The sequence below is a fragment of the Taudactylus pleione genome, unplaced genomic scaffold (assembly GCF_031769625.1).
Source record: "Taudactylus pleione unplaced genomic scaffold, aTauple2 ptg000854l, whole genome shotgun sequence".
NCBI classification, from domain to species: domain Eukaryota; kingdom Metazoa; phylum Chordata; class Amphibia; order Anura; family Myobatrachidae; genus Taudactylus; species Taudactylus pleione.
Genome location: NW_028285256.1, coordinates 1,370,517 through 1,390,939, shown reverse-complemented (window position 1 = coordinate 1,390,939; position 20,423 = coordinate 1,370,517). Strand labels below are relative to the sequence as shown.

Here is a 20,423-nt window from a genome sequence, read left to right as displayed (position 1 = left end):
TTTTGGAAGTGAGCATGGCCCCACCTCTCACAATTTGGCCACACCCCCAGCATATGGGTCAGTCCCCACTCTCGACAGCCCTGATTACTACCGGTTAAAGTTTAGACTGCTGGACAGTGTAAGTGAGCACTGCATGAACTGAGGGCCTCAATCAGCTTGGATCGCAAGTCTGCGGAAGCACACACCCGGTCGATGTTTACGTTCTGCGTATGCGTATGCAGCGCATGTGCGCGAACCGGCTGCTGCAATCGCGAAAGCAAATGCTGAGGATACTCAGAGCCATCGCAGAGTGATTGACAGAAAGCAAATTTGGGGGTGGAGAGTGGGGTGGTAGAAGGAACACAGGCGTGTCTGAGGTCTAAATGGTGACAGGAAGTTCCGCAGTTTGCGAGTCTGGGTTAGTTCAACCACAAGTGTGCGTATGAGTCCGATGTTACAGATGTTTTCTCTGACATGCGGATGTATGTAATGGGAAGTGGGGGACTTTACACAGTGGTGGGCGTCTTGGTATAGTGTTGCAATCGCAGTGCGATCGCAATCATTTGCATAGTTTTGCAGTGGGTGCGTGCGATTACAGACTTGCGATCCGTGCTGAATGAGGCCCTGAGTTCACACATTTGCACAGAGAGGGCCATTGGAGGCCCATTCGGATCCCTCGTTGCACTCTGGAACTCCTTCCAGTAGGAAGGAGCAGATTGTGGTACTGTGTGTCGTAATTTTAATTGGGAGTACTAATGTGTTGTCATGGCTGTTCCTTGTGAGACCACACCCCTTTTTTGTGGCAGCGTGCTGTCCCTTTATAGAATATGGGTGGGAGGGTGTTACTAGGTTAACATTGCTGCTCTACACAGCTCCGCCTCCCCTGCGTGTTAGACGGACCAACAGGAATCAGCCCATGTATGAGTGCGACGTCAAGATGCCACGCTGTGCGCGCTCACTTGCTCTGCATGGCTGTCAAGAAGAGCTTGTGGAGGTCTCTGGAGGAGCTGTGCAGCAACATCCGGAGGAGGACGCTGGCCAGAGACGAGTCACTCAGTCACTGTAACACTGACAGCTGCCACTGCCCCACTGCTAGACGTAGAAGAGGAGAGGTTGGCAGAATAAAGCAATTTATATTGCTCTCCCCAGGTAAGGCAATTTTCCATACTGCAGCTTGCAGGGGAGAGGTGAGCTTGGGTATAGATATATATATATATATATATATATATATAAAATTTGGATGCAGCTGGTGGTCTGGTTTCCTATCAGTACTACTGTGACATGTGTATAAGGGGCGCTACTACTGTGGCATTATGTGTATAAGGGGCACTACTACTGTGGCAGAATGTGTATAAGGGGCACCACTGTGTGCCATAACGTGAATAAGGGACACTACTATGTGGTGTAATGTGAATAAGGGGCATTACAAATGGTGTGAATAAGATTGTACTACTGTGTGGCGTAATTTGAATTGGGGGAACTAATGTGTTGTCATGCCCATTCCTTGTGAGACCACACCCCTTTTTTGTGGCGGCGCGCTGTTCCTTTATAGAATATGGGTGGGAGGGTGCAAATTTATAGTTTGCAGGGGGGCCGTGTGTGTGTGTGTATATAATATATACACACACAGTATATATGTATACATATACAATGTTGTCCCCTTCCCCGCCTACACTTTATTATCCCCCTACGCTTTGTTAGAATTCCCCTGCTGCAGTGCCTGGCTTTGTTAGTATGATGCTGCTGAAAGTCATGCTACATATATGAATAGTGCACTGTACAAGTTATTGCCCTTACGGTGGCGTCTCACTGAAACAACCTGCCCTAAACCCTCTCCACCCGCGGGCCACAGTGTCCTGCAGGTGGGAAAAGTTTAACGATCACAGGCAGTGAATAAATTCTGTGTGCATGCACATGGCATCTATTCACAGTGAGGCAGCGCTTGAGGGCAGCCCAGCATCTCCATAAGTGCTGAACATGCTCCTTGGAATGAAGAACAAGGGGTTTGACAGAATACACGCCCCCTTGTCGGGAGTGCTCGTGCATCTTCTCCTGGACAGGGCCCTGCCTGCTATTCACCCTAAAGTGAACATTAGGTTGTATTGACTTCACGAAACAAAGTGTCAAACATCCAAGGTAACATAACTTCTGGCAAGGGGATGGATCTGGGACCACCCATTACCAGCGGCGGATTGGGCCACCGGGACAGCGGGAAAGTTCCCGCTGGGCCGGTCCCATGAACCCCTCTACCGGGCCGGCTGACGGGCCAGGCAAATTTCTATGTACTGGGCTGCCGGCTGTGGCACTTCCTCTAATTGCGTTCCGTTATGGAACGCCAACAGGAAGTTGTCACCTGTTCCGGCTAGCAGGCACTTCATAGTGCCGTTAGACAGATGCAGTGCTGCAGCGGAGTCAGCGTACGGAGCGCTTGCGCTCCAGCCGGGACACTGCGGGGGGCCGGGGCAGAGTATGGCAGAGTTAGAAGGGGTGATCCATTTTTGCACAAGACCACCCCTCAGCTGTGCGGGCAGCGGGCAATGCCGGTCTGGACTCAGGAGCTGGTCATGCCGGAGTTAGCAAGGGACGAGGCGGTTCCTCATCCTCCTCGGCTCCCCTGCCCAGCAGTACTCCAGTGCGGTCTGACAGTCATGGACCCTGCAGCCGCGCACTACCGGCACAGCATGACCTGGAGCTCTAGGTAAGAAGCCCAGTGTCCTACCGTATGTGCAACTAGATTCACTGTGCCTGTCCAGCTGTGATGAGACTACAAGTCCCAGCACACTTTGTCAACTGAATGTTCTGGGACTTGTAGTGCCATACCAGCTAGAAAGGCTCTGAAAAGACAGACAAGTGTTTCATATATATATTCTTTTTTTTTTTGCTTATGGATTTCATGAAAATTCCTTCTTTAGGAATTTGTATGCAGTCTGCTGTGGAAATGTTATATACTGTGTATATATGTATATATATATATACACACACACACACATATATATATATATATATATATATATATAGCCAGTACTCCACTCCACAATAATGGTACCTGCCCACATGTCTTCCTAGATGCCATATCTCTAAATAAAGAAGCCCCCTCAGGGTCCCTGGTCTCACCCTCCCTGTAACTCCCCCTCAGTGTCCCTGCTCTCACCCTCCCTGTAACTCCCCCTTGGTCTCCCTGCCCTCACCCTCCCTGTAACTCCTCCTCCCTGCCCTCACCCTCCCTGAAAGTCACACTGTGTGTCTGTCACTCAATCTCAATATTCCTGCCACTCATACTCACTGTCACATTCACCTTTGTATCACTCATACTGACTCTCAATGTCCCTACACTCATCAATTACAGTAGTCCTGCCAGTCACAGAATCACTCAAGCTATGTACCACACAAACACCCACAATGTTACCATCACACACTCACCCTGGCACTCACACTTAATAACACACAAACACCATCAATGTTCTCTATTAGAAAAAATGAGCAGGAAAGAATGTCAGAAAGGAAACAGACACAGAAATAGAGGAGCAGGAGAGCGAGAGGGGGAAAGGTGGAAGACAGGAGGGAAGAGAGAGAAAAAGCAGTGGGATGAGACAAATGGGAAGGAGAATATCAGAGCGAGAGAGAGAAAAAGTGTGGAGGAAGAAAAGAGATACGAGGAAAAGACAGTCGGAAGTGAGAGATGGAATAAAAAGGGGGAAGAGGGGAGGAGAAGGGGGCAGAAGAGAAAGAGAGAGTAGAAAAAAAAAATCAGGCAGTGTCGTGGACAGCAATAGTTTAAAAAATAAAAAGAAAGCCAGGCAACGCTGGCCATTACCTTTTGGATTTTGTGTGTGTATGTATATATTAGGGGTGAGCGGGTTCGGATTTCTGAAATCCGAACCCCCCCGAGCCCCCCCGATCCGAGTCCGATCCGAGTCAGGCTCGACTTTTCCCACCTGACTCGGATCTGAAATCGAGGCAAAACGTCATCATCCCGCCTTCCGAGTCTCGCGGGTTTTGGATCCAATATAAGGTACCCGCGTCGGCGCCATTTTCTCACTCGGCTGTGGACAGTGAAGAGGGAGGGTGGGAGTTAGGGCTGTGTAGTGTAGTGTAGTGTAGTGTAGTGTAGTGTAGTGCTGCTGTTGTCCACTACTTCAAAGTCCATAGGGGCTGGCTGTGTTGTGCTGTGCTGCTGTTGTTAATAGGGGCTGTGTCCACTACTTCAAAGTCCATAGGGGCTGGCTGGACTGTGTTGTGCAGTCAGTTCTCCATAGGGGCTGTGTCCACTCCAAAGTCCTGTGCAGTGTCCCAGTCCTAAAGGAGTGCTGTAGTGTTGTCCAGGGGGTGCTCTGTCCATCAGGGGTGCTCCCCCCAAGTGCTGAAAAAATAATATATTTTCTGTGTTTGTGAATTGTGTGCGCAGTAGCCGCACGTGCATCAACAAAGTAGTGCCAAGCGTGCGCCTGTGTCATAAGTAAAGGGCCGGCTGGCTTGACCGTTAAAGGGTGCTGTAACCCCCGAAAGTACACTCCAGTCCAAACCAAAAAAAAAATTATTTTCTGTGTTTGTGAATTGTGTGCGCAGTAGCCGCACGTGCATCAACAAAGTAGTGCCAAGCGTGCGCCTGTGTCATAAGTAAAGGGCCGGCTGGCTTGACCGTTAAAGGGTGCTGTAACCCCCAAAGTACACTCCAGTCCAAACCAAAAAAAAAATTATTTTCTGTGTTTGTGAATTGTGTGCGCAGTAGCCGCACGTGCATCAACAAAGTAGTGCCAAGCGTGCGCCTGTGTCATAAGTAAAGGGCCGGCTGGCTTGACCGTTAAAGGGTGCTGTAACCCCCGAAAGTACATTCCAGTCCAAACCAAAAAAAATTTATTTTCTGTGTTTGTGAATTGTGTGCGCAGTAGCCGCACGTGCATCAACAAAGTAGTGCCAAGCGTGCGCCTGTGTCATAAGTAAAGGGCCGGCTGGCTTGACCGTTAAGGGTGCTGTAACCCCCGAAAGTACACTCCAGTCCAAACCAAAAAAAAAATTATTTTCTGTGTTTGTGAATTGTGTGCGCAGTAGCCGCACGTGCATCAACAAAGTAGTGCCAAGCGTGCGCCTGTGTCATAAGTAAAGGGCCGGCTGGCTTGACCGTTAAAGGGTGCTGTAACCCCCAAAGTACACTCCAGTCCAAACCAAAAAAAATTTTATTTTCTGTGTTTGTGAATTGTGTGCGCAGTAGCCGCACGTGCATCAACAAAGTAGTGCCAAGCGTGCGCCTGTGTCATAAGTAAAGGGCCGGCTGGCTTGACCGTTAAAGGGTGCTGTAACCCCCGAAAGTACACTCCAGTCCAAACCAAAAAAAAATTATTTTCTGTGTTTGTGAATTGTGTGCGCAGTAGCCGCACGTGCATCAACAAAGTAGTGCCAAGCGTGCACCTGTGTCATAAGTAAAGGGCCGGCTGGCTTGACCGTTAAGGGTGCTGTAACCCCCGAAAGTACACTCCAGTCCAAACCAAAAAAAAAATTATTTTCTGTGTTTGTGAATTGTGTGCGCAGTAGCCGCACGTGCATCAACAAAGTAGTGCCAAGCGTGCGCCTGTGTCATAAGTAAAGGGCCGGCTGGCTTGACCGTTAAAGGGTGCTGTAACCCCCGAAAGTACACTCCAGTCCAAACCAAAAAAAAATTATTTTCTGTGTTTGTGAATTGTGTGCGCAGTAGCCGCACGTGCATCAACAAAGTAGTGCCAAGCGTGCGCCTGTGTCATAAGTAAAGGGCCGGCTGGCTTGACCGTTAAGGGTGCTGTAACCCCCGAAAGTACACTCCAGTCCAAACCAAAAAAAAAATAATTTTCTGTGTTTGTGAATTGTGTGCGCAGTAGCCGCACGTGCATCAACAAAGTAGTGCCAAGCATGCGCCTGTGTCATAAGTAAAGGGCCGGCTGGCTTGACCGTTAAAGGGTGCTGTAACCCCCGAAAGTACACTCCAGTCCAAACCAAAAAAAAATTATTTTCTGTGTTTGTGAATTGTGTGCGCAGTAGCCGCACGTGCATCAACAAAGTAGTGCCAAGCGTGCACCTGTGTCATAAGTAAAGGGCCGGCTGGCTTGACCGTTAAGGGTGCTGTAACCCCCGAAAGTACACTCCAGTCCAAACCAAAAAAAAATATTATTTTCTGTGTTTGTGAATTGTGTGCGCAGTAGCCGCACGTGCATCAACAAAGTAGTGCCAAGCGTGCGCCTGTGTCATAAGTAAAGGGCCGGGTGGCTTGACCGTTAAAGGGTGCTGTAACCCACAAAGTACACTCCAGTCCAAACCAAAAAAAAAATTATTTTCTGTGTTTAGCCGCACGTATATATCAAATCGATATAACATAAATGGAGGACCAAACTTTCTCCGATAAAAATAAAATAGAGAAAGATCAAGAACCACTTCCTCCTAGTGCTGAAGCTGCTGCCACTAGTCATGACATAGACGATAACATGCCATCAACGTCGTCTGCCAAGGCCGATGCCCAATGTCATAGTAGAGGGCACATACAATCCCAAATGGCAAAGTTCAGGAAAATGACCTTGAAAAAGACATTTAAATCAGCTGAAGAGAAACGTAAACTTGCCAATATGCCATTTACGACACGGAGTGGCAAGGAACGGCTAAGGTCGATCCCTAGTATGTTCATGACTAGTGGTTCAGCTTCACATGACGATGGAAGCCCTCCTCCCACTAAAAAAATCAAAAGAGTTAAGCTGGCAAAAGCACAGCGAAGAACTGTGCTTTCTAAGAAGATATCACAAATCCCCAAGGAGAGTCCAAGTGTGGTGGTGGTTGCGATGCCTGACCTTCCCAGCACTGGACGGGAAGAGGTGGCTCTTTCCACCATTTGCACGCCCCCTGCAAGTGCTGAAAGGAGCACCCACAGTCCACTTGCTGATATGCAAATTGAAGATGTCACTGTTGAAGTACAACAGGATGAGGATACTGGTGTAGCTGGCGCTGAGGAGGAAGTTGGCGAGGAGGATTCTGATGGTGATGTGGTTTGTTTAAATCAGGCTCCGGGGGAGACAGTTGTTGTCCGTGGGATGAAAAAGCCCATCACGGTCATGCCTGGGCAGAAGACCAAACATTCCACCTCTTTGGTCTGGCAATATTTCTATCCAAATCCGGACAACAACTGTCTTGCCATATGTACCATATGTAAAGGTGAAATAAGTAGGGGTAGGGACGTCAACCACCTAGGAACATCCTCCCTTATACGGCACCTGCAGCGCGTTCATAAAAAGTTACTGTCAAGTTCAGAAACTTTGGCTAAGACCGTAAGCAGTCCAGGGACACCTAAATCCCGTTGTCCTGTTGTATCCAAGCGCCTGCAAACCACACCGTCAACTCCCTCCTCGTCAATTTCCTCCTTAGTCAGGATCGGAAGTAGTCCTGCAGGCCATGTCACTGGCATGACTGACTCTCCTATCCGGGATTCCTCTGGAGGATCCTGCATTGCTACGCCTACTGCTGCCGCTGCTGCTGTTGCTGCTGCTGGGAGTCGTTCATCATCCCAGAGAGGAAGTAGGAACACCACTACTTTTACTAAACAATTGACCCTCCAACAGTCCTTAGCGAGGAGGATGAAGTACGACAGCAGTCATCCTGAAGCAAAACGTATAACTGAGGCCTTGACCGCTATGTTGGTGTTAGACGTGCGTCCGGTATCCGCCATTAGTGCAGTGGGATTTAGACAATTGATGGAGGTAGTGTGTCCCCGGTTCCAAATCCCGTCTAGATTCCACTTCACTAGGCAGGCGATACCGAGACTGTACAGAAACGTCAGAAAAAGTGTCCTCAGTGTCCTGAAAAATGCCGTTGTACACAATGTCCACTTAACCACGGACATGTGGACAAGTGGAACAGGGCAGACTAAGGACTATATGACTGTGACAGCCCACTGCAGCAACAGCAGCAGCGTCACCAGTAGCAGCATCTCAGAAATGCCAGCTCGTTACAAGGCAAGCTACGCTGTGTATCACCGGTTTCAGTAAGAGGCACACCGCCGACAACCTCTTAGAGAAACTGAGGGAAATCATCGCCCAGTGGCTTACCCCACTTAGACTCTCCTGGGGATTTGTGATATCTGACAACGCCACCAATATTGTGCGGGCATTACATCTGGGCAAATTCCAGCACGTCCCATGTTTTGCTCACACAATAAACTTGGTGGTGCAGAATTTTCTGAAAAGCGACAGGGGCGTGCAGGAGACGCTTTGGGTGGCCCGAAAAATTTCTGGCCACTTTCGCCATTCAGCGACTGCGTGCCGAAGACTGGAGCGCCAGCAAACACTCTTGAACCTGCCCCGCCATCACCTGAAGCAAGAGGTTGTGACGCGGTGGAACTCAACCCTCTATATGCTTCAGAGGATGGAGGAGCAGCAAAAGGCCATACAAGCCTATACATCCACCTATGACATAGGCAAAGGAGGGGGTATGCACCTGACTCAAGCGCAGTGGAGAATGATTTCCGTGTTGTGCAAGGTTCTCCAGCCCTTCGAACTTGCCACACGTGAAGTCAGTTCAGACACTGCCAGCTTGAGTCAGGTCATTCCCCTCATCAGGCTTTTGCAGAAGCAGCTGGAGAAAGTGAAGGAGGAGGTAAGACGGAGCGATTCCGCTCGGCATGTGGGACTTGTGGATGAAGCCCTTCTTTCGCTTTGCCAGGATTCCAGGGTGGTCAATCTGTTGAAATCAGACCACTACGTTTTGGCCACCGTGCTCGATCCTAGGTTTAAAGCCTATGTGGTGTCTCTCTTTCCGGCCGACACAAGCCTGCAGAGGTGCAAAGACCTGCTGGTGAACACACTGTCAGCTGAAGCGGAACGTGACACGTCAACGGCTCCTTCTTCATTTTCTCCTGCAACTGTGGCTGCCAGGAAAAAACTTAGGTATCCTAAGCAACCCGCTGGCGGTGATGCAGGGCAGGCAGAACCAAGTTTGGACATCTGGTCCGGACTGAAGGACCTGGCAACAATTTCTGACATGTCTACTGTCACTGCATATGATACTGTCACCATTGACAGAATGGTGGAGGATTACATCGGTGACAGCATCCAAGTAGGCATGGCAGACAGTCCATACCTGTACTGGCAGGAAAAAGAGGCAATTTGGAGGCCCCTGTACAAACTGGCTCTATTTTACCTGAGTTGCCCCCCCTCCAGTGTGTACTCCGAAAGAGTGTTTAGTGCAGCCGGGAACCTTGTCAGCGAAAGGCGTAGGAGGTTGCTTCCACAGAATGTGGAGAAGATGATGTTCATCAAAATGAATTATCAGCTCTTCCAGGGAGACCAGCCTCCAGAAGGTACAGAGGGACCTGTGGTGGTGGATTCAAGTGGGGACGAGTTAATACTTTGTGAGGATGAGGATGTACACACTGAAGAGGGTGAGGAATCGGTGGATGAGGAGGATGAGGATGACATCTTGCCTCCATAGAGCCAGTTTGTGCAGGGACACATTAATTGCCAGCTTGTTTTGTGGGGGCCCAAACGAACCAATCATTTCAGCCACAGTTGTGTGGCAGACCCTGGCGCTGAAATGATTGGTTTGTTAAAGTGTGCATGTCCTGTTTATACAACATAAGGGTGGGTGGGAGGGCCCAAGGACAATTCCATCTTGCACCTCTTTTTTTTCTTTGCATTATGTACAGTTTGGGGCCTAGTTTTTCAAACTGCCATCCTGTCTGCCACTGCAGTTTCACGCCTAGATGGGTCACGTGTTTGTGCCGCCCACTCGTGTCGCTTAGCATAGTCATCCAGCTACCTCGGTGCAACGTTTTGGACATAAAAACACTATTGTGAGGTGTGAGGTGTTCAGAATAGACTGGAAATGAGTGGAAATTAAGGTTATTGAGGTTAATAATAGCATAGGAGCAGAAAAACCTACAAATTCTGTGATTTTAGCTGTTTTTATGCTTTTTTAAAAAAAAATACAGATCCAAAACACAAAACCCAGAACCCAAAACACGGAAGGGTGGTTTTGGCAAAACCAATCCAGATCCAAAACACGAAGAAAGATCCAGATCCAAAACCAAAACACAAAACACGAAAAGTGGCCGGTGCACACCCCTAGTATATATGATTATGTTTTTAAATGTTAATTTTTGTGTGGATGTTTCATGTTATAATGTGTATTTTGGGAAGAGAGTAATAGCTGAATCCACACTAAAGTTTCATGCACACACGCAAGATCCACGCTGGGTTCTATGTTAAAAGTAAAGTGAAAAGCGTCTTAAAAACATTTATTTGTGTCCAACTCAGAATCAGATCCAATGAGGAGAGATCCCGCTCCCCTCGATAGACCCCACCCCCTCAACAGGCCACGCCCTCTTTAGGGCTGCTTCCTATAAATCTCCCGGGCTGGTTTTTCATCCCAATCCGCCCCTACCCATTACCAACTGTCTAGCTTCGCCTATGACCATAAGGGATAATGGATAGGCCCCTTATTCTCAGATTATAGTAGGGATGTGTGCCGAGCCCCGTGTTTTGGTTTTGGATCTGGATTTGGTTTTACAAAACCACCCTTGCGTGTTTTGGTTTGGTTTTGGATCTGTATTTTTTTTCCAAAAAAATTATATAAACTGCTAAAACCACATAATTTGGGCCTATTTTTGTTCCTACAGTATTATCAACCTTAATAACAATAATTTTTAGGCATTTTTAACCACCTCACAGCTCACAATATTGATTTCACTATTTTTCACCAATATAAGCCAAAGGCTGCAGTGAGCTGGCTGGCTAAAGTAAGCGACAGAGCAGCAGTGCAGGGCAGTTTAAAAAATATAGGACATCTATGAAACATTGACACACAGCAGTGGCAGACAGGATGGCAGTTTAATAAACTATAATAATGTCAGTCGTCAAATAAACCAAATTGTGCAAAATGTAAAGAAAAGAGAAAACTTGTATTTGAGATATTAAAAAGGACATGCACAGTTTAACAAACCAAGCACTTTAGCCACTAGGACTGACATTTTCATGGCTGAACTCCTTTGTTTGTATGGGCCCCCACAAAACATTTTTTGGAAGGACTACCTTCAATTTTCAAGGAGGAGGTTGATGATGAGGGTGTTATAATTTTGTTAAACAAATTGCATGAACTCGCTGCAAATGACGTAACAGGGAGGAGGTGCCTAGATGGTTAACGTCCCTTGCACAGTTGTGCCTTAGCAATTTTAATCTTTTTGACACTTCTACAGGGAAAAAGGCTTAAAGCATAATAAGATGCAGAACCACCAGTCATAAATAAAGGCCAAGACCTTATCCTTTCCTTGCCACTTCGTGTAGTAGATGGCATATTGCCAATTTTTTATTTCTCTGCAGCTATCTTAGCTTTTAATTTTTTTTCTTTAACACTGTAAAACATTGCTTGTTTGATATTAAATGCCCAGACTTAAGCCCTTGGGCATCGGCCTTCGTAGATGACGTTGACGGCCTTGCATCATCATCATGACTGCTGGCAGCAGCTGCATGACTGGTATGTAGTTCCTGCTCTCCTCTCATTTGATCATCCTCCATATCAACAAACTTACACTGTGGCACAATATTTTTTTTACATTGGGGAATATCACACCTGAATGAGGCAGCAGCACCTTGATGTACAACACAGACAGCAACCCTGTTTTATGGACAACAAAGCACCCGTGCCAAGAGCAGACAGACCACAAATACGTGAACAATAAACTGTGGTCTGGCCGGCAGTGTCACCAAACAATAATAGTGTAACTACTACTACCTAGCACACACACACAAAAAAATGAAGCAAAAAAATAAAAAATTTTAACTTTCATTTTTTTTACATTGGGGAAGAGCACTCCTGGACAACACAGCACCCCTTTATGATCTGCAGCCCTAGCCCCTTGATGGACAGGACAAGACAACAGCAGCCCTTTATGTACTGCAGCCCCTGCCCCTTGATTGACAGGACAACACTGTACCCTTGAACAAATAGTAACATGGACAAGTCACTTACAATGATTGATGACCGACAAGTTGACAACTACACTAACTGCACCAACAGCAAGTCTGCTCTGTAGTCCCCAGCCAGAGTGAAAATGCTGCCGATCACTGGGACCTTAGAATCCAAAACCAACGAGAATCCAACAGGGGGATGATGACGTTCGCCTCGTTTTAAGATCAGAGTCACGCAGGAAACCCCGAGCCGGACTCGGATCTCGTCTCAGAACACAAAGTTTGGGTGGGTCCGGTTCGAACCGGACCCGCTCATCTCTACATTATAGTAATACATTATATATAATAATTCTTTGTATGGAACTTAATATGTTCAGCACATGCCCCATTTTATTGTGGCAACTACAAGTTGGCCACAAAACGGCTGATTCAGCTACTTACCAAGCACCAAGCTACAGTTTTACTGTGCAATTTGTCTATACATTACAGCTAGCATATAAAGCAGACCCTCATGTGCATGGCAAGTGTGCTTTCAACGTTAAATAGCCCCAGGACCCCAGGGTTGTTATCAATTGGCACTGCTGCCATTGGCTGATCTATTTTGTATCCTGGAATAATTTGTTTGGTTGATGGCACTCACTGCAGTAATGTACATTGTAGGCTGCTGTCAGTAGTCATTGTTTTAAGCAGGGATTCAGTATGATTGGCCGCCGGCCGCGGTTCAATTCCCGACAGCGGCATCCCGGCAGTAGTGAAAATCCTGATCGTCCCAAGGTAAGTATTTCCTACCCTATTCTACCCCCTAACCCTCCCTTAGGGGTGCCTAACCCTAACCTCCCCCCCAAGTGCCTAACCCTAATCCCCCCTCTAAGTGCCTAAACCTAACCCCCCCTTCCCCGCTGCCTAACCCTAACCTCCCCCCGGGGGTGCCTAACCCTCACTTTCCCTAGCCTAACCCTAAACATCCGGAGGGGTGCCTAACCCTAAGTCCCCCCCGGTAACCCTAAACCTAACCCCCCACCACCCCCGCGCGGCTGTCCGCGCCCGGCTTACCTTCGATCGGTAAGACGGGTGTCTGCTCCCGGCATAGGTAAAATGACAGGTGTCGGAATTCGACGCCTGTCATTTAACCCCTTGCCGGGATTAGACAGTCTGGAATCCATCCGTCGGCTTCCCGACTGCTTCCCTTAAGCAGAATAGGGATGAATCAGAACTAGTACTGACAGCGGATTGGGTATGAAATACCGGCGCCGGAAGCCTGATGAGTGAACATCTGGACAGGGGCAGGTAAGTACACTATTCCTCCCCTCCCTTAGTGGTGCCTAACCCTAAACTCCCTGTGGGATGCCTAACCCTAACTCTCCCCAGGGGGTGCCTAAACCCCCATCCCCGGGCTAATGCTGATACTTACCCGGAATCCTTGTTCAGGATTCTGGCGGTCGGGATGCCGGCAACGATATCCTGATCCACTTTGAGATAGCGACTTCTGCATTTTGGCGGGCATCGGGATTCCGGCGACATATCGGCAGCTGGCATCCCGTCCGCCGGCATATTAACTACATCCGACAGCACCTTGTGATATTTACAACTATCATCTGTTCCAGGAAATGAGTACCTAGGGTATTTTACACTTATTATGGGGCTGATTTGGTAGCTAAATTGTCTTTTATCACTCATTAATGTTTATGCATTTAAGTTTGTGTACGTTCACTTTTTGAGCATGCGCAAAGTGAGATCAGGCAACATGTGCCATGCAAACTGGCATAGTACTCACTGTGCATTCACCCCATTGTGCATAAATAGATACAAAAACATAATTTACATGTTTACTGTTTAGCTACTGTAAGTATACCTTTGGTTTTTTAATACTATAACCACTTTTAGAAAGCATATATATTTTATTTGTCATATTTGTCTACTCTCCTGGAAAGTCTGTGAGACTCTCGAATCTCAGGTGGTTCTCCCGGATGACCAGAAAAGCAGGAAAGTCTCCCAGATCCCTCTCACAGTCCTCTGCAGCTTCTAGAGGGAAGCTTGCTGTCTGAGCGGCTTGATGACACGATTCGCTCTGAATAGAGTCATTGTGGCCCTACCCCTGCTTTACAATCTGCTAATTGCGGCTTTGTATAATGAGGTGCAGGGCAACAATGACTTAATTGTACAATTACGCCACCCTCTTGGCTGTACCATGCCCCCTGCATCACCAGCCTGGCTGCCCCCTCCTGGAACCTATCACAATCTACATCTCATAAAGACTTGTGGCCCTCACTTTATCGGTAGGTGTCAGTGTGTAAAAGATGAGTTTCTGTGGATGCTGTGCCTTTCTTTCTCTACCCTTCTCCCTAAATTAATAAAAAGCAATGAACACAAACCAACAATCTCATTAGAGGGCATTCTCTGAACATGGGCGAGCAGAAAGCGGAGGTACAATAATATACATGTAGTGGGAGACTATAGGTAAAAGTGTAGGAATGCTTAATTCTTGAGAAAATAAGGAGATTTACCTCCATTTTATCATCATTTTTTGCTCCTTCCAGTTACAGATAATTCAATTTTTGGGTCTTCTGTTTGGGTAAAGCCTACTGTATGCAGGGGCGTATCTATAATGGGTGCAGGGTGTGCGGGGAACACGGGCCCCTTGGTCCAGGGGGGCCCCACACCGCACACCCTGCACCCATGATATTACCTCTACAGAGTCCCACGTCGGCGCAGGTGTCCGGCGCTGTAAAACGACTGGAAAATTCCTGTCATTTGCACATGCGCAGTACAGCGAAAATGGCCGCCGCGGCCATTTTCCCGGTGACCTGTGCATACACTATAGACTCTGGGCACGCTCTAGTGCCCAGAGTCTATAAGTCCGGCGCTGGCCGCGCACAGCTCAGTGCGCTGCCGGGTGGAGAGGAGGGGGCCCGTGTCGGAGACTGCACACGGGCCCCCTCCTCTCTAGAAACGCCCCTCACTGCATGTTACCCAGGATGTAACATGTACATCAAGGCATTTTGTCCTCCTTGCCCAACTGCCTGTTAGCAGGTGCACTGTGATAGGGCAGTCTGGGACATTTATTGTCATTAACATGTATCACTCTTCTACTAATAATCAGTATAAGAGGAGTGTGATATTGCACACATACGAGTAAATTACATTAATAACCATACATAACATATGTCCTCCACTATAATCCATATATCACCATGCTTTTCTTTATTCTATTGCTGTGTACGGGATCCCGGCGGTTGGGATACCGGCGGTCAGAATCCCAACAGAATTAGGTAAGTATCCTAACCCTAATTTCCCACAGTCTAACCCTAACCCTCCTCCTCCCGCAGCCTAACCCTAACCCTCCCCCTAATAATAAATACTTGCCATCAGTATGTCAGCGGTCGGGATTCTGACTGCAGATCATACTGATACCTTAGGTCATTACTATACACAGGTCATACTGATATCACACACCTGATACACACTAATCATCACTATATACAAGTCATAGGGCTCTATTTACTACAATCCGCATTTGTAATGCAGATTGTAGTGTGATATTACCGCCGGATTTCGCATTGGATTTACTACACAGGGATTTACTACAAATCCCTTGCAGGGACAGAGCTTACAATAAAGCTCTGTCCCTGCGAATCCCCTCCGGAGCCTTATCACGGTATTTTCGCAAAAAATACGGCGATTAAGTGCCCGCGCATGCGCCGACCGGTCGCCGCTGCTACCCCCCACCGGCGCTAAGCCCCGCCCCCGCAATCGAGGACCCCCCCTCCCCCACGCGACCCCCCTCTCCCTTACTTACACTTACCTGCATGCTCCAGGCCTCCGGTGATGGTCTCCATTCCTCCGGTCAGGTGATCTTCCATACTGCACTAGGGCCCGATCACCTGATGACCGGGCAGCAGTGCACTGTGGGAGACCAGCTGACCAGAGGGGAGTCATCACCAAGGCCCGATCACCAGTCCCTGGAGTCAGGTAAGTACATTTTTTTTTTTATATATTTTTTTTCTTTTTTTTACAGTAATCAGCTTGCGGTCTGTTTAGACCACACAGCTGATTACAGGGACCGACTCCCGGCTCTGCTCTCCCCGTTAGAGCAGGGCAGGAGGCCGGCAACCCGGGGGAGACCCTGGATAACGCCACCTCCAGGTGGCGTTATTATCACAGGGCTTTCCCCGGTATTTTTTTCACATTTATTTTTAGTAACTTTGGTCGGATGACATTTCCCATTACAGTTATGGGAAATGCGATCTGCTATACTAAAAATAAGTGATACTTAGGGGTTGGAGTAGAATTTTACGAATTCTACTCCAATTGCCCTGTAATAACTATAGGTGATACTAAAATAATGTAAAAAAGGGTGTGAAAACACCATTTTTCACTTTATTTTAGTAAAAATAATGTTAATAAATAGAGCCGATACTGAGATCAAATAACTGATACACACTGATCATTACTATTATAACAAGGTCAGGAAATCTGTACCATCTCCTGGGGTAGATGGCAATGTGCAGCAGCTGAGAGATCACACAAAGGGGCATATGTATCAAAGCTTGATGTGAGATAAAATTGTGAAATATATATCACCAACCAATCAGCTTCTAACTTACATTTTGCAGGCTGTGTTTGAGAAATGATAGTTTGGAGCTGATTGGTTATGCTGGGCATACACCATACTTGCCGACTATCTGGCTGCTCCTTCCGGGAGGGAGCAGCCAGATCAGCAGAACAGGGGGCGTGGCTGGCAAGAGGGGGCATGGCCGGGCGGGCTGAAGGCAGTTTGCAGGTGTGACAGGGGGGGGGGGGGGGCCACGCGATCGCGTCATTTTGGCCTGCTCCCGCTACACAATGCCGAAAAACAGGCATTGTGAAGCAGGGGACGGGGCCAAAATGACGCGGATCGCGTCAGCGGCCCCCCGCTGCGGGGGTTAATCAAGTACTGGCGGGGGGAGACGGGGGATCGGCGGCATGCGGGAGGCTTGCCTGCCTTTCCGGGGGTGCGGGAGCTGCACCCATTTATCGGGAGGCTCCTGCCCGAAACGGGAGGGTAGGCAACCCTGGCATACACGGCCAGATAAAATGCCTGTCAGACCGACAGACATTTTATCTGGCCGGCTGCCAGCCGCAGATGTCGCCGGCATACACTGTGAGATTTCTCTCACAGTGTATTCGGCAGACATCTGCGCTCCGCCCCGGGGGGAGGAGACATTTCCCTGTTCCTTCCGTAAGAAGGAACACAGGAAATGTCTGTCTGTCGGCCGCGGCTGGGCATACACTGCCCGATGCGGCCGACAGTTTACCGGGAAATATCGCATCGGACGGACATGCTGGACAATCCGGCATGCCCGACTGAGCAATATTTAACCCTCGGTCGCATCCCCACACGCTACAATTATCGGGGCGATCGCCCCGATAATTGTAGCGTGTATGGCCAGCATTAGTGATATATATTTCACAATTTTATCTCACATCAAGCTTTGATACATATGCCCCAAAGTTTGTTGGTCTGGTGCAACTGACCTTGGACAGTTTTATTATCAAGCAAAAACAAAATAACAAATATAAATACCTTGGCGTCCAGCACTAACTAAACACAGAATGGTCCTAGCTCACTAATAAAAATACAAGAAGTTTTTACCAGGCATAGTTCACTTGGTTTCAGCAGCATGTTTTCTCTCATAGGGCTCTATTTACTACAATCCGCATTTTGAATGCAGATTGTAGTGTGATATTACCGACTGAATTCGCAATGCGAATTCAGGCAATATCACAGGGATTTACTAAAAATCCCTTGCAGGGATAGAGCTTGCGATAAAGCTCTGTCCCTGCGAATCCCCTCCGCAGCCTTATCGCAGTATTTTCGCAAAAATACCATGACAAGTGCCCACGTATGTGCCGACCGGCCGCCACTAAGCCCCACCCCCTGATGATAAGCCCCGCCCCCCATCACCGCGACCCTCCCCGCGACCCCCCCTCCCTGATTACATTTAACTCCGGTGATTGGTGCTCCAGTGATTTCCTCCGTGGCTCAGCTGACATCACAGGGCTTTCCCCTGTATTTTATCACAATTTATTTTTAGTAACTTTGGCCAGATCACATTCGTTATTACAATTATGGGAAATGCGATCTGCTTACTAAAAATAAGTGATAATTAGGGTTGGAGTAGAATTTTACGAATTCTACTCCAATTGCCCTGTAGTGATTTTAGGTGATACTAAAATAATGTGAAAAGGGTATGCTCTCTAAATCTAACCCTCCCCCCCCACTCACACGGCTAAAGCTAAGGGCGCCCCGGGCTTATCTCGTTCAGGCTGGCATTCCGGCGTGGGGGTTAAGATAGGCGTCGGTATTTCGATGCCTATCTTAAGTCCCTTGTCGGGATTCAGCTGTTGGTATTGAGACCGGCGGCATCCCAGCAGGCACATTTGCTGCATGGGCAGATGTAGTTGCATCTTGAAGTGCGTCTAGCTCTGCATATCGATATACAGGGCTGTAAGGAGAGGCGGGACTAGCCGTACATACCATTGGCTGCAGCTCGCGCCCTTCTCTAGCGTTTGGATTCCGCACTGTTTGTGTGGGGGGGGGGGCCCTGTCTGTTTTGTCGCACCCGTGCCCCACAATTTCTGATGGCAGCCCTGCTCAGTGGCTTCCCTACCTTTTCATGCACCCAATGCGGGTAGGTAAGCTGTGTGCGTGGCATCGCCGTGCACCGGGAAATAGGGTGTGTGGCCTCGTGACAAGGGGGCATGGCCTCCCGGGTGGTGGCAGGGCCACATTCCCAAACCCCATTTTTAGCATCTCCGGGGGGTCCCGAAGGTGCGGGCTGCTTCCGGAGACCAGTGTACTAGTAGTGCACTTTGGTGTTACCCCCTCAGCGGGTGACACCCGGGTGCGGCCTGCACCCCCCGGGGACACCACCCTTGCGACGCCACTGGTCATACTGATATGACACATCTGATACACACTGATCATCACTATACATGGGTCATACTGATATCACACACCTGATACACACTGATCATCACTATACACAGGCAATACTGGTACATACTTGCCAACTCCCTGATTGTCAGGGAGACTCTCTGAAATAGCAGCAATCTCCCTGACACCCTGAAGAGTCTAACAATCTCCCTGATTGCACTGTGCCCCAATTATGAAGCTATATATATATATATATATATATATATATATATATATACACAAACAGAGATATATACAGTCAAATTGAATCATTAGTATAATTTCCCTGCATTTGGTTATAAGGCACAATGTTCCCTATGGCTACGAGCATTTTCTGAAAAGTATCAGTGTGTTTTTTTTCATCAACAATTAGTTCTTACTAACTGCTTTGGGGATTATTTACATTTGGATGTAAATCAGTTTTATGACACCACTCTCAGATGTAGCAGTACACGTCTACTTTACCATCACGCTTTCACAATCTCCCTGAAATGCTTGAAATGCTTTTTCAAAAGTAGGCAAGCATGAACTTCTGTCATAAAACAAACATCTTTGTGGATTGTCTAGTAACATCAGGCTTGCCGACTATCTGGCTGGCTCTTCCGGGGGAGGCAGCCAGCTCGGCACAGCTGGGGGGGCGTATCAAAGTTTTGAGGGCGGGCCAGGGGCGTGATCTCACAATTGCGTCACTGCGGCCCCGCCCCTGGCAACATAATGCCTGTAATCTCGGCATTGTGTTGCCGGGGGCGGAGCCACGATGATGCGATTTACCGCGAATCGTGTCATCAGCCCCCGCCCCTGCTGCAGGTATATATTTTTTCTTATATATCCGGCAAGCGGGAGGGAGGGTAAATTACCGGGACAAGTGCCTACTTTTCCGGGAGGTCGGGAGCGGCACCCGATTTTCGGGAGGCTCCCAGCCAAACCGGGAAAGTAGGCATGTATGAACAACAGATGACTAGTAACATTTTGTGTTTTAATGTCTTTAAATGTAAATTCATTTATTATAACAAATAGTTGACATTAGCAACCATCTGTTTTTAAAACCTCCTTTAAAAGCACATTTTTTAAAGTTTAATTTCTCATTTAGAACTTAACTCCCAATACTGAGCCTACGCGATATACCACATTCATAATGTGCTGACGACAGTGACTTACAAGAGTTTCTTCCTTATTGTTAGTCCTGTAGAAGAAGACATTGCCCCTACTCCTGGTAAAGGAGCAACCCGTGAGAAGGATAATCATGAACGCAAAGCCGAGCTGCCCCGTTCTAGAACTATGCCAAAATCATCCGGGAGGGCCACAAGGAAAGACATAGCGGAAAAGTTTGGAGGGTAAGTGTATAAAGTGGCTATTACCAGTCCATACGTGACAATATTTTAAAACTATCCTCCTGGAAATGGCCATTGTGGGGGGAGGGGACTGTGGGCCAGCAAATTATGTATTTGACAATGTACCTCCATTGCCATGAATCAAATCACACACATACAGACTTAGGGAGTCATATTAAGTTGGATGCAATTCGCACTTAAACCATAACCCTAAATTGTATCTAAATAAAAAGCCAATTTGCAATG

The 20,423-nt window shown here is 47.9% G+C and overlaps 1 protein-coding gene across 1 annotated transcript in view; it reads left to right on the top strand.

The window, feature by feature from the left end:
- The first annotated feature begins 2,516 nt into the window (after positions 1-2,516).
- Positions 2,517-20,423, top strand: part of LOC148474293 (smoothelin-like protein 1) — a 31,020-nt gene continuing 13,113 nt past the window's right edge. The window contains exons 1-2 of the mRNA XM_088458822.1: positions 2,517-2,677; positions 20,028-20,180. Of these exons, the coding sequence (XP_088314948.1) occupies positions 2,517-2,677; positions 20,028-20,180 (314 nt within the window). The remainder of the gene's footprint in view (positions 2,678-20,027; positions 20,181-20,423) is intronic.